Raw genomic sequence first — 15,217 nt, 5'->3', positions numbered from 1 at the left:
CAAGGGGGAAGGGCAGATTATTAGTATGAGTTATTCCCACAAAATAGCATGGAGAAGTGGGATTAAGTAGGAGTTGACCATATTAACTGCACATGATATCAAACATCACACTAATCTGTATTAATTTAATTTATCCTACCTATAAACCCATATTAAACGGCCCTTCAAATCATAAATTATACAGATGGCACCAAAAAAAAAAAAACAACCGGACTACCTACGTAAAATACACACACAAAGTTGAGGTGACATTCATATATCGCAGATTTCTATGTTGGTGCACGTAGCTCCTTCTTGGCCATCTCCACCGTGAGCACTCCATGTTCCAACCCGCACTTTATTCCCTCCACGTCAGCATTTTCCGGCAGCCGGAATCTCCCGCGGCTGCGCTCCACCCTGTGCCATTTATCCTTCTCCACACTTGTCTTCCCACTTATATGCAGAAAGTTGCCATCCTCCACCTGCACCTTCACGTCCTCTTTCCTCACCCCTGCCACCAAATTTAAATAAATCACTTTCTCTCACACCAATATTACCAAATAAAACACACAATCAATCAGTTTATCCAATTCATTACGATGTCAAGATAAGTTTTTTCATGACTATATATAATTTTCAAATTCAATATACAAATACATTTTATATTATATAACTTGGACCTCACCCAAAAATTATGAACTACCTAAAACTTGGATCACCATAATCAAACTTTTGTGTGCTTCAATACCTTCACACTTGACACAACAACAACACATACAAATTTATGTTATGGTATAAAAGATAAATTAATAAGACAAGAAGTTTTAATTAACTAGTTAATATCTAATGCTCAAAATCTCAAATTCAAATCCACGTCGCATCATCTTTAAAAAAATGTGTGTATATGTTATGACCAGGGAGATCGAGGCGGAAGATGTGGGCGCTGTCTGTTTCGCGCCAATGGGCCAGAGCGGCGGCGTCTTCGCTGCCTCCGCCGTAGTAGTCCCAAGGATCCCATGGATCGGAAGAAAAGGGCATGCTGAATAAAGGGCTCGTCCAGCTTCCACCGCCGCCGTCGTGCCACGCTCCGATATCGGAACTCATGTTTGCTGTTTTAAGGATTTATTTATGTGTGTTTGATAATATAGGATAGAATGTTGGATTATAGAAAATGGATGCAATATGGTGGTTCGGTTGCATGAAGCCACGTGTCTACCTTAGAGCTTAATTTTCTGCCACGTGTTACACCCTAAATTGTGGAACATAGGATTTCATCTCTAATTTTAGGGCCCGAGACACTGACGGATATGAAATATTTTAAAGAGATTGAATATTAAATTGATTTTTATAAATTCTAAGATAATTTTAGAAAGAAAACTACAAAAACGGATGAAAGTTATCATAAATTTACGAATTATACATTATCTTATAAACACGATGTATACTCCAATATTAGGTGACAAAGAACGAGACACTAATGATAATACAAGAATTAAATAGTACTCCACTTACATACGAAATATTAGAGGTAAAAATAATACTTCAATAATTCATTCATTATAACCATGAAATAACAAATCCCAATCCCAATTTGTAATTATTCCATCCTTCCCGTTAAAGTACGGAGTATATTAAAACGTCACATTAGTAATATTTTATACTTCATCCGTCTCTGAAATAAGTTTCTATTTAAGGACGACACGAATTTTAAGAAAATATTGTAAAATGTATTGATAATGGAAAAAAATATTATAATTATTATTGAAAGTCGTGAAAAGGTATTGAGAGTGGTGAAAAAAAAAAGAAAAATAAAAATAAATAAGTATTATTAATGATGAAGTAGTTGTCCCAAAATGAAAAGAAAGAAAGAGGAAATTATTTGGGAGACGTCCCAAAAAGAAAAAAAAGAAACTTATTTCAGGGACGGATGGAGTATTAATAATGGATTCAACCCATTTAAAATAATCTTTAAATATTTCTCACCAATTCACTTTATAAAATATTAATTTATATTATTTTTAATCTTCATATTAAAAAATAACATGATATTACTAATACACAAGACATTAAACAAAGAAATAAATGATGATTGATGGGATACGAATAGAACACAAATAACGTTTGATATGATATACTACCTTCGTATACATCAAAAGCCTTTCTATTTTCTCTTTTTAAGATATTTATAAAAGAATTTCTTAATTATTTTTAAATTATACCCCATTATTTATAAATACTACTCTATTCGTTTCATTATAAATGTCTCATTATTTTTTGGGTATGAAAATTAAAAAATGTGTAATTAATAAATAAAATAAATTGGAGAACGACGTGAGTTGGTGAAGAGAGATAAATAAATTAAAATTTGTAAAAGTAGGTATATAGAAAATAAGTAATGGATCCAATAATTAATTAATCTCTTAATTATCTAATAAGATATTTGTAATTAAACATTAAGACATTTATAATGGAAGGTGTATTATTGCCTTCCCCTTTTGAAGGACAGATTTTATACTCCCTCCGTCCCACTAAAGTTGGCTACATTTGTTTCGGCACATGAATTAAGGAGTTGTAGATTAGTATTTTAAGTGTGTAGTTAATAAAGTATAAAAGTAATAAAGTAAGAAATAGAAGGTGATAAAGTGAGAGAGAGAATGTAATAAAGTGATAAAGTAGGAGAGAGGATGTGATAAAGTATGAGAGAGAAGGTAATAAAGTGATAAGGTAGGAGAGAGAATTTGATAAAGTAGGAGAGAGAATGTGATAAAGTAGGAGATAAAATGTGATAAATATTTCCATTTTAGGAAAGTGGCCAACTTTAGTGGGACGCCCAAAATGAAAATGTAGCCAACTTTAGTGGGACGGAGGGGAGGGAGTACTCTATTTCTGATTTGTTAATAAGAAACAAAAACCCAATTCAGACAGACAGCAATGATTGGCGTTCCTTCATTATTAACTTTATGATTTATCTACGCCATTTCCTTATCACAGCCTTTAATCTAGCAATATCACAGTCTCCCAACCATGGCAGCAGCGCCTCCGATCAAATTCGGCATCCTGGGCTGCGCCGACATAGCTCGGAAGGTGTCCCGCGCGATAACCCTCTCCCCCAATTCCACCCTCCATGCCGTCGGCAGCCGCTCCCACGAAAAGGCGGCCAAATTCGCCGCCGAGAACGGGTTCCCGGACTCCGCGAAGGTGTACGGATCGTACGAGGCCGTGCTGGATGATCCGGAGGTGGACGCCGTGTACGTGCCGCTGCCGACGAGCCTTCACATCAAGTGGGCCGTGCTCGCCGCCCAGAAGAAGAAGCACCTGCTCCTGGAGAAGCCCGTCGCGCTCAACGCCACCGAGTTCGATCAGATTCTCGCCGCCTGCGAATCCAGTGGGGTGCAGTTCATGGACGGCACCATGTGGATGCACCACCCTAGGACCGCCAAGATGAAGGACTTCCTCTACGATTCCTCGCAGTTCGGCCTCCTCAAAACAGTATGTTTAAATGCCCTCGATATTTCTTCCTCATCATTCTTCGATTTCATCGCTTCAGAGCTCGTGCGAGATAGAAGAATCTTTTTTTTTATTTGACTTTGGGAGTAAATTAATAGAAAAATCGATTTTTATGTTTTAATTAGGAGAAATCGTTGTAGTTGGTGTGAGATAAAAAGAATCAACTTTTTTTTTTTGGAGGAAATTGGAAAAATCGAATTTATGTTTTACTTTGGGGAGGAAGTGAGTTAAGTTGCAGTGGGTTCTATTTGTGCCTTAATGCTTAACAGTTTAAGTGTGGTGTATAGCTGTTATATGAAGAATATGCAGTGGTTAGAGTTTTGGATCCCACAAATTGGTTGTGTGAATTATAGTAAAAATTGTTTAATTTCTATGTGAAACTATTCCAAGAACTTTGCTTCAATCTACTCAATCTAAGTAAGCAGAGAAAAAAAATGGGAATATTGAATAGAAGTGGTAAAGAAGAGATTAGGAAGTTGATGACCTATCATAATATGGGAAAACTTGAGCCTCGGGGCAAAAATAGTGGTGGAGGATGTTTTGTCTTGTGTGCTAAACTACGGTAAGGTGGGTCTCATGAGGGTGAAAATTCGGGTTCGAGGTCAGATTTTGTCTTGAATTTTTATGAATTTGTCCCTGTGCATTTTGTGTTTCTGAAATGTGCACACTAAGATCAACAATAAGATTAGGCTTCTCAAAATAGCCAAAGGGCTACTTTGATCTCATATATTGCTCTGTGGTTCAACTTCTTCATGATTTATAAGGAGCATTTTAGCGAGGAAAGATATAGGAGAAGCAATGTTGAAGTGGTAATGGAGAAGCGATGCTTAAACAAAACATAAAGTTAAATGAAATTTGTTATTTCTTTTCCTCACCGAGCATAAGATTTAAACAGATAAGAGGAAGGATCCTCCATTTTAACTTATTTCTGGTTTCTTGTTGGTTTAAATAAGGTAATTAGGGAATAAAGCCCTAAAGCTAGAGGCTCTGCACTATTCTTGGGTTTTTAATAGTTATCTCTCGTGTTATTTTTCAGGTGCATTGCTGCTTCACCTTTGCTGCCGAGAAAGATTTCCTAGAGAATGACATCCGTGTGAAGCCAGATCTCGATGCTCTTGGTGCACTCGGTGATGTAGGCTGGTACTGCACCAGGTCGATCTTGTGGGCTGCCGATTTTGAGCTGCCCAAAACAGCACTTGCATTGCGTGGCACTGTCAAAAACAGTGCAGGAGTCATTCTAGCTTGCAGCGTTTTTCTGCAATGGGAAGATGGAAAGACGGCCACCTTCCACTGCTCTTTCTTGGCCAATTTGACAATGGATTTAACCGTCGTTGGAACTAATGGCACTTTGAAGTTTCAAGACTTTGTAATCCCGTTCGAGGAGCACAAGGCTTCATTCTCCACAGCTGTGAAATCTGGTTTCACCGAGCTTGTAACCGGATGGGATCCAAAGCCGAGTGAGCACACTGTTATGACCGACCTTCCGCAGGAAGTTCTCATGTTGAAGGAGTTCTCAAGACTGGTCGGAAGCATCAAATACGATGGCGCAAAGCCCGAGAAGAAGTGGCCAACGCTTAGCAGGAAGACGCAGCTCGTTCTGGATGCAGTGAAGGCATCAATCGACAGAGGTTATGAAACTGTTGAAATCACGAGCTAGCTGCATTTCATTGCTTGTGTCGTCTTTAATTTGCCCTTGTATTTGTCGAGTGAACACGTTCTGCTACTTAATTATGCCCTTTGAATGGTCTTTGCAGTAAAATAACAAGTTCAGTGTGTAATCTTATCTCCTTTTCCACAATTCTTGATCCTATTTGAATATTGCTGATCACAATATCAAGAAACAGAGGAGGTATGTAGTATGCTATTTTCTGAATCAGAAACAGAAAACTGTATTTATGTTTTAAATGATCAAACAAGAACTGGATTTATTATTCATTTTCCTAACTGATCTTGATGGTCAAAACTATGTCAAGCCATTTTACAGGTCTGTATACAAATCAAGAAACAATATAATCAGAAGAGATCTTGCAGTGTTTTCTCTTTGATATGCCTCAGCTTTAGCATCTGGGCATGTCTGCAGGTGGAGGCAGCATCTTAGCGTCTTGGCTCTTTCCCTCTCTGACGATGAACGCCATCTCCATTCCCCAGGTCACGTGGCGCTCCAGATGGCAATGCAGAAGCCAAACACCTGCAAGAAATCGGATCTCTCCCTTTTAATGCGAATGGTTGCAGAAATGGGCACAAATGAGGAAAGGAAAGTACAGTGGCATACCTGGATTATTCGCCTTGAACCTAATCGCTGTCCACCCGTTTCTTGGAACTGCAATGGTGTTCTGCAGAGGAGGATCGACAAGATTATAGCTGGAAGGGTCCCTTTCCCGGTCAAAGTTTCCGTTGCCTCTTCCGACCACATAGAAGCTGTAGCCATGGAGATGCATAGGATGGTATGTCCCACCAAGAATGTTTGTTCCTTGGAAGACAAGCTCTACTGAAGTATTATACTCCACCACTCTAACTTCTGTCCCATTTTGAGGTATCCATAGCAGCTGTGGCACGAACTCCATCGTGTAGTTGAACGGGAAAGGCGGATTCTGAGGGAAATCTTCCTCATAGACTCCGTTAACACGGTTATAATAGGCATCAAGAATGGAGATTCTTGGCTGCACGAACGTTATGTTGTTGAGGCTCGTTCTGAACCGGCCTTGCAACGGTCCGTTGCAAGTCTCGTTTAGAGCGCATTCGAATATGTTTACCGAGAGGGTAAACAGAAGCTCCTTGTCCACTGTTTGAGGGACGTCAATGGGGTGAGCCTCTGTCGCTAAGCTTCGCAGCCGTGCTGTGAAACTGTCAGAGGCGACCTCGTCTGCAATGTCGGGGAGGGTGGGGAGGAGAGGAGACGAGGGTGCCGTGTAGTTTCCGGTGTACTCGAGGATGGCGGTTGTGGTCGTGTTGGCGAAGTTCCCGGCGACGTTGTGGGGCCGAGAGGCCATGTAGTAGTGGCTTGGTTGTTGGTTGGCTACGAACAAGACATCTATGGTTTGGCCCGGAGATATTGCCACGTACTCGGCCGTGAACGGCTTCGTGTAGGCGGCGTCGGAGCCGACTACGGTGAGGTTGTGGTTGGCGATTTTGAAGAACATGATGTTGTTCATCACATTGTTGATCATTCGAAGTAGGTATGTTTTGCCAGAGTCCACTTTCACTTTGAATGTATCTGTGAAACCGCATTTTCAACAGAAATAAGTTGATTTTAATTATCCAGATGAATGTGTGCCAAAAATAAATAAATTATTCAGATAAATGTGACATGTTAATTGATCGGATGGACTAGTAGTCTAATTAGTAACAGTTGAAACTGACTAAGATCATCTTATAATATGTTGTTTTTATAAAATGACACAAGTGTCAATGTGAAGTAGTAGCTGCAAAAATTGACGAAAAAAAGAAGATAAACATTTTACTTATTTTAATTTTTGGGAAAATGTAGCTTGTTAATTTGGTCGACTAATAAGCCTAGCAGTGAAATTTGACTCAGTAGTAGGAGAAAAGTAGCAAGTAATTTAATTACTCCTATGAGTTGGTTGAGACTAAGCTTTGTAAAGTATTATTTATTTGCAATCATCGGAGAATTTTGGATAAAGCAAGATAGTATGATTTTACTATATTTACAATATTTATAAAAACCAAAGAAGTATGTTTAAACAAGAGTACAAGATCTCAAGCAAAAGTTCAAGGGATAACTGAAAAAAAGAACTGAACTCAATGTTTACAAATAGAAGTGTAGACACAGTCGAATTAAAACAATTCAAAGTATGTGTATGTAACTACAACTTATTCCAATATGCTATAGGGTTAGTTTATAAAAATGTTCACGTTTGATAAGATGTATGTCAAAAATATTCATTTTAAAAATATAATTCGATGAAATTATAATCCACAATGACGGTTAACAAAAAACATATAAAAGTTTATTTTATAGAAATAAGTACTTAACACCAAACCAAACAAAGATTGAGAATACTTGGAACTTACAAAACATAAAATAAAATAAAATAAAATAAAATAAAATAAAAGTGCGTAAATGTAAAATTGAAATAAGATTAATTATGAGATCTATTCTAACTTTTTTTTTAATAATAATCTTTGATCAGTTTAAATGTTGGATAGAATCAATAAAATGAATAAAAATTGATGTTGATTTCACAATTAAATAACATTATCTGAAACCATAATTAAAAACTCCATTCGCTACCCAAATAACTTTCTATCCATCTCTTTTGGGTCGTCCTTGAAATAACTTGGTATCTATTTTGGGACATTAACTCACCACTAATGATACCTCATTTATTTTCACTCTCCGTCATTCTCAATATTAATTATAACACATGTTTATATACACTCGACAACTTTATCTTCAAACTCGTGTTCCTCCCTTGGGAGGGCTTATTTAGAGGGCAAAGAGAGTAACACATTACCTGAGTTGGAGCAAGGATATAGATCTCCAGGTTGACCATTAATGAGGAAAGCATTAGATGCATTAAAATCCGATCCGCTTTGAAGGCCTTCCCTCAGAACTTCCCTTATATCACTGTTCCACCATTCTCCTACAAAAATTCCCATATACTAGTATTTTATTTTGGTTCATGTGTGACAATAATAAGTATTAAGGAATTAAATATTTGAATACCTAATATGATGGGAATTTCGGCAGCAGGTTTAGGGAAGGGATATTGATCTCCCAAGTTAGGTAAAACAACGAGAGCACCATAGACAGTAGCGCGAAACCATTCGATGTGAGCGTGCCACCATAGAGTCCCGATTTCATCAGACAACACGATTCTTTGGCTGAAATTCGTTCCCGGTCGGATCGGGCACTGGGTTATGTAAGCCGGCCCATCTGACCATGGGTTTCTTGGCTGTTTCACCCCATGCCTACCAAAATAAAAACTTTTATCTTAATTTAATCGGGATAAAAATCATATACGTGAAGAAATTAAACATTACCAGTGAATAGTAATATTTTCACTAGCTCTGTTGATGACGTCCACAATTACTGTGTCTCCCACTCTCGCATATATGGTGGGCCCGGGAAATTTTCCGTTCACGGTTAATATGCTCTTACTGCCGCACAATCGTGTGTATGGGGCATCTTGTAACTGCAAAATATATTTTTTTTTAATAAATAAATTTAAAGAAACACGGAATATATTTAATTTCACACTGTTGTTATCTTATTTTAGTAGTGAAAGGTCGTAACTGTTAATGCATGCCTAAAAAAGGAAAAGTCAACAATTGCATTTTTCTTTAAAAAAAATTAATACTATTGTCGAATTCTTTCAATCTTGAATCATTCTCATTGATGTTTGCAAACCAGAACGTTTCTAAATGTGGGCCTAATTTTTGTAAAAAGTATATAATAATGAGGTTGATTACCGTGAAAACGTGAAAAGACTACACCGAATGTATATAAGGTAAATGTATTCTCATTTTTCAATCAAGTTTGTTGACTGAAAAAAAATTAAAATTTTGCTCTAATAAAATTCAAACTGACATACACTGTAATTCTTCACGATCGAAGAACTAAAACGGTTAACAGTTGTCACAATAATTAATGGTTTTCATTTGAATCATTTCTTCTTATAAATAATTAAAACAAAAATATATGGAGATGGACTAGGTAGCATGTGATGATATTCAACTTTGAAAAAAAAGAAGTGCAATCTATATGATATATAGTTGTACAACTTGTGAAAGAGAGGATGAATGTTGCAATTAAACTCATATACTTACCACAAATCTCTGTCTTAGGATCTTTCCATGAACTGCTACAAAGCCACATATGAAAAAAAGCAACGAAAAATACACGATGAGAAACTTCATGCTCTCGAAGATATTTACTACTCAGAAACTAAATAGATTTGAGTTTAAAATCATTGATGGGATTTTGTCTTCTGCTTCTCGATAGGTATATATATAGAGAGGTTGGATGATTCGAGGTTTGCTTCTTGCACTTGGATAAGAATACCATGATCACTTTTGCCTCTGTTTTGGAAATTAAGAAGCTGATTTTTCATCATTTTCAACTTCAAAGATAGTTTGAATTTTCTCATACTTTGAATTGAGGAGCATTTTACGCGTCCAAAATTTCATCTTTAAAGATCCCTTTGTTGACAATTCTTTGTCATCTATTCGTAGGAAACTAAGGTCAATAATCACCACAAATTTCAACTCTCTGTGGCTTTTTTGTCTTGCATTTTCTTTGAATTTTTCTCAAAAGTAGAGATGTTTAATTTATTTAATATAATTAACAACAATAGTGAGTTCTGACAGTGTTAATTTTAGGTGGCATCATTTCATCAAAGTCCATTCAACTTGCAAAACGTACCTAACTTCCAAGCATATAAATCTAGAAGTTTTTTTTAAGTATTTACCGTCTCCGCATGCATGCTCTATACATTAAGTTTGGAATTAATACAAAAAGTTTTGATAAACTTTGGTTATATTTTGATCAACACCATTAATTGTTTGATCTCTGTGAGGAGAAATGTGGAGATGAAGCTTTTAGAACTTCCATGGCCGACTCAGCATTGATTCAATTCCAAATAGGGTTGTAAATGAATCGAATATTTTTGCTCGATTCGAGATTCGATTCGAAATTGTGTTATTCGTATTCGAAATTATTCGATTCGTATTCGATAACAAATATTCGATTCGATTCGATTAGTATTCAAATACTTATATGAAATTATGATATTCGATTCGATTCGATATTCGCATGGATACATGATTAAATGTTTAAATATTATATATATGTATATATGTGTGTGTGTGGAGGGGCTAAAATAAATTATGAACTCATTTTCACCATCTGATTGTAAATTTTATGGTGGATTCATCACTTTATTGGATGAATTTAATTTTATATTAATCAATATCTAATTATATATATAAGAATTATAATATTATATAATAACTGACAATTTTAAAAAGGGAAAATGCAAAAAATCATAATATACATGCATTAAAGTAATTCTCCATAATATACAAGTCGCGCTTCGTCATTGAAATTGTAAACTAATCAAATAATTCGTATTCGATTCGATATTCAAATTTTGATATTCGTATTCGGTAAATATTCGATTTGAAATATAAATATTCGATTCGGTTAGTATTCAAATACGAATACGAAATTATGATATTCGACTCAATTCGATTCGTTTACAACCCTAATTCCAAATGTGGGCAGTAATGAATTATTCTTCTTTTTTCCGCCCAAAAATGGAACATCAGAAATATTATTATTGTCCCATGCACGCACCGACGCACGTGAATCATCTCGCCAAAACTTTTTTAAATAGTTATATATATACTTAGTATTTTGTATTTATAGGTTTATAATTAACTTATGAGATTATTTAATCATAATCATAATGTTATAAAATAACCAAAAAAGTGTTGATATTTATTTCAAATCCTCAACATCATTTTGAAAAATTTACTTTTTTTTTTCGATTTAAGACTACTGGAAAATTTGGTATATTGGGGCAGAAATTCAGGTGAGTTTGTGTTCTTGAATCGCTAGTATTGACTGTGAATTCGAGTTTTAAAGTTTGAATTACGACCATTGCTATTGTTAGTTGTGAATTCAAGTTTTAAAACATTGAATTCACAACTAACACTATTTCTAGTTGTAAATTCAAGCTTTAAAACTCGAATCCACGACTAACACTATTTCTAATTATGAATTCAAGCTTTAAAACTCGAATTCACAATTGAATAGAAAAAAAATACTCCCTCCGTCCACGAAATGAGTACCCATATTTCCTTTTTGGTCCGTCCACCAAATGAGTACCCATTTCCTTTTTTGGTAAGTGTACCCCACACATCCCACTCACAATAAAAGTGGGTCCCTTATTCCACTTACACACACTTAATCAATTTCTTAAAACCCGTGCCACCCCCAAATGGGTACTCATTTCGTGGACGGAGGGAGTATAAGAATATACTCCCTCTGTCCCACTATAAGTGAGACTTTTTCTATTTTGGGTATCCCACCATAAGTGAGACTCTTTCCTTTTTGGATAAAAGTTTTACCTTTTAAACACCTTTTCACTTTTTCACATACACACAAAATACACTCTTCTTAATTCTCGTGCCCCCAAAAAAGGTATCACTTCTAGTGAGATAGTGAGACGGAGAGAGTATTAGATAGCTTAGTTTTTCAATAAAAATAAAATTATTTATATGAAATATCTTATTTATTGTCAAAGTTAATAATTGGCCAAATTTTCATTTTAAATAAAATATAACTATTTATTTGATTACATAATCCAATTGACAATTGGATTAATATTTACTTCGCCAATATTGTGGATTTTTGGTTGTAATAATATAAGTTGAATTTTTTATTGGCATAATATAAATACTACTACTATTATTTTATATATTTTTCATTTGCTGAATTCTCATATCAAGTTCGTATAGAAATCTCATTGACTCCCCAAATTCGTTTGGATTTATACAAATAAGTAGTTACAATTGGCTATTTGTATCAATAAATTCAATTATTTAAATATTAACAATAAATATACATAAAAATATAAATTATCACGCTTGGCTTGACGGCTTGAGTATATAGTTGCAAAAACATCACATACTATAATCTTTTTTCTAGTTTATATTTGAGGTTAAGATTGTGAATATTGCTGAAATATAAACATTGTAACGTATGTTTAAGAAAAATTATAATATATATATAATCCTTTGGTGAATTATAAATGAACAGGTGTGGAATTAATCGGTGAATTGTTGTTGAATTGTGAGTTATACCTAGTGATTAATCGGAAAAGTGAGCGAGAATTGCTAAGTTGCTGAGAGCATGAGAATAAAATGTTGTAGTATTGAAAAGTAGTGATAGCGTGATTACAGAGTGCGTATGCGTGGGTATTTATAGATTACATGCTAGGGGCAAAATAGTAATTTCGCCTCAAAGAACATGCTCCCCGCGTGGTCGAGGTCATAATAGTAAATTTGCCCCCAAACGGGCGATTCCTCTGCTTTGGCGCATGGGCAAGCCCTACTTCTGCTCCTTGGTGGCTCCTCTGGCGAGAGCCATTCCTCTGGCGCGAGTCATTCCTCTGGCGAGAGTGACTTCTCTAACGAAGGCCATTTCTCAGACGACATCCGTTCCTCTGGCGAGGTCCGTTCCTCTGGTAGAGATCATTCCTCTGCTCTGCATATATTACTCCTCATCATCCTTAAATTCCATAAATCAAATAATTACATGTATACATAATTTTTTCAAATGCAATAAAAACTATATTTTGTAAAATAAGAGAGAGGAGAGATTTTTTTTTGAAACTTTTAATTTGTATAACTTTCTTATTTTAAATATATTATTTACGTGTTATATATTAAATTAAGTTCTAGTCACGATCTTTAATTTCACATGTATATTGTATATTTTATTATTAACTAAAATGCATGTTTTTTAGGAAAAAAAGAGGCAACAATATGAATAAAAAAAGAAATAAATAAAATATTATGAAATATTTCTATGTTTGGTTTGAGATTTTTCATACAGAGAGATATTTTCATGTTAAAATTTATACAAAAAGATGTAGAATTGTAGAAAAATAAAATAATAAATTCTCATTAATCTACATAAGACCATGAATTGAGGAAAGACTAGCAATTACTAATCATATTATGTAACAATTAATGATGAGATAATTTTTTTAGATACCAAGATGGCTAGCTCTCAAAATCAAAGAAGCTTTTCAGAAGCCAAAAAAAAAAAATTGCGTGGGTGAGAAGTTTTTTGACGGAAAAAATTGTTGAATACTGTATATTTATATAGATATAGATTTATATAGTCGATTCAAACTTATAGAAATTTGTTTATTTATTTGTCATCTTTTGATTGTCTATGTCAAATTAATATGGGGTGATTGATGAGTTGATAGTAATGTTTCTTGTGCAGTAGGTGCAATGGATATGTATTTCTTTCTTAATTTATGGTGATGGGATCGTTGTTATTTGGCTGGTTGTGCAATTAATAAAGTGAATGCTATTTATGAGTTACGTTATACTCTCTGTTTCGTTTGAATTAGTTTGTAGTAGTATTTTTATCCTTACAATTGGTCTGCTTAAACTCCACGTGGCAATCACTGTAGTCTGTAGGCATCAGCGGTGTGTAGAAATCAAATCGCATAAAAAAATCGATCGAACCATAGCTTTTTTGCGATACGATTATGCTTGATTGGCACGATTTACGATTCAATTTTTAATATAAAATAATGATAAAAATGGATATGATATCGATTTGCCCGATTTTTATCAATTGGACACCGAACCAAATCGACACATATATTTTATATTTATTTTTAAATCTAATATTCAAAATCCTAATATGTTAATAGTACACACTAAAATCAATTCACTCTCACAGTCACAGCCGACTTGTTACCGCGTTCCCACCACCGTGCGGCTCCCTCCCTCCCGCACTCAAACCGAACCACCCACCTACTACCTCCCTCCACCAGTGCAGATCACCTCTTCAAAATTCAGCGCGTGATTATTTTTTTGTTTTTTATAGAGCTCAACGTGTAATTGTTGATTACATATTTACGATTATATGAAAATTTGAAAACATATATATATATATATTTGAAAAGTAGTTTTATACAAAAGTAGTTTTCAGATTGTTTTTTGAGAGCTTAGCGTGTGATCGGTAATTGTTGTATATATATTTTACACATGATTTTTCAGCTGTAAAAACTTGTTGTTAGAGTAATATTTCTACTCTATTATATTACTGTCATTATGTAGAATGTGATTGTATCCGCAGATTTTCTTCTCATAGTTAGTATAGTAGCTTGGTCAGTATCTTCAGACGTACTAAGTGGCGACAGAGACATATAAAAGCTGTCAAACATGCTATCTGATAACTTTGGAGATCTTATACGATTTTATGGATATACATGGCCACGAATCTACAAATTTAATGAATCCTAATTAGATCACAATTATAGATAAATTAAAATAATCCAAGCAGAGTCTTCATCAAGGTAGAACTCATGTTTCCATCTATAACTAGGAAATGATTAACTTGGGCTAGAAGAGAATATTGGAAACGTGAAGGCTATATAAGGAGGCCATATTTCGTTCAAGATTACTGGGGAATTTCGTGCTTAATAGCTCTCACAATGTAGTCGAGAATTCTTGTTCCTGCTAGGTGTCCCCCGGACTTGTTACAATCTGTAGTACAATCATTGATATTGTACACATTTATTTGTTCTAGCAGAAGTGTGTGAGCATATATTGTAAAAGAGTTATAAACTCTTATCTATTTGGTTCTTATTTTTCAAGGGACTGGGTGCGCCTAGGAAGTAAGTCATTGTCTAGCTTTCAATTATTCACCGTTAGTGAGGTTTTGGGAAGATATTGAAGCTAAATAAGAGAGAGTCTTATTGTGTAAGTATCTTAACTTCATGTAGATAATTTTCCCTGGACGAGGCCCCCAGACATAGGTTGTTTGACTAACTGGGTTATCATCCTTTGTGTTGCATGATACATTTTGTGATACTATATCATCTTTCGTACTCATATTGGCTGTTACATCACATCTCATCACATATTTTATGAATTAATTAGTCATTCTTTTATATGTATTTCAAAAGAAAAAAAGAAAATATATATCATGCGGTTCGGTTCAACTGACGATTTTGTT

The 15,217-nt window shown here is 34.9% G+C and overlaps 3 protein-coding genes across 3 annotated transcripts; 1 reads left to right on the top strand and 2 right to left on the bottom strand.

The window, feature by feature from the left end:
• Positions 1–212: 212 nt before the first annotated feature.
• Positions 213–1,204, bottom strand: LOC130994741 (16.9 kDa class I heat shock protein 1-like). The gene is made up of 2 exons (XM_057919806.1): positions 894–1,204; positions 213–490 (listed from the first exon to the last, which is right to left on the bottom strand). Exons 1-2 carry the CDS (start codon positions 1,081–1,083, stop codon positions 270–272), a joined length of 411 nt encoding a protein of 136 aa, XP_057775789.1. The 5' UTR covers positions 1,084–1,204; the 3' UTR covers positions 213–269.
• Positions 1,205–2,855: 1,651 nt separating this feature from the next.
• LOC130994729 (uncharacterized oxidoreductase At4g09670-like) lies at positions 2,856–5,264 on the top strand. Its single transcript, XM_057919799.1, has 2 exons — positions 2,856–3,468; positions 4,523–5,264. The coding sequence occupies exons 1-2, from the start codon at positions 3,004–3,006 to the stop codon at positions 5,141–5,143; spliced, it is 1,086 nt and encodes a 361-aa protein (XP_057775782.1). The 5' UTR covers positions 2,856–3,003; the 3' UTR covers positions 5,144–5,264.
• An 86-nt stretch (positions 5,265–5,350) lies between these two features.
• LOC130994718 (laccase-14-like) lies at positions 5,351–9,658 on the bottom strand. Its single transcript, XM_057919788.1, has 6 exons — positions 9,277–9,658; positions 8,491–8,642; positions 8,174–8,418; positions 7,962–8,090; positions 5,759–6,700; positions 5,351–5,674 (listed from the first exon to the last, which is right to left on the bottom strand). Exons 1-6 carry the CDS (start codon positions 9,364–9,366, stop codon positions 5,544–5,546), a joined length of 1,689 nt encoding a protein of 562 aa, XP_057775771.1. The 5' UTR covers positions 9,367–9,658; the 3' UTR covers positions 5,351–5,543.
• Positions 9,659–15,217: the final 5,559 nt, after the last annotated feature.

The sequence above is a fragment of the Salvia miltiorrhiza genome, chromosome 1 (assembly GCF_028751815.1).
Source record: "Salvia miltiorrhiza cultivar Shanhuang (shh) chromosome 1, IMPLAD_Smil_shh, whole genome shotgun sequence".
NCBI classification, from domain to species: domain Eukaryota; kingdom Viridiplantae; phylum Streptophyta; class Magnoliopsida; order Lamiales; family Lamiaceae; genus Salvia; species Salvia miltiorrhiza.
The sequence above is the reverse complement of the archived record's forward strand: the minus strand, read 5'-3'. Positions and strand labels throughout refer to the sequence as shown.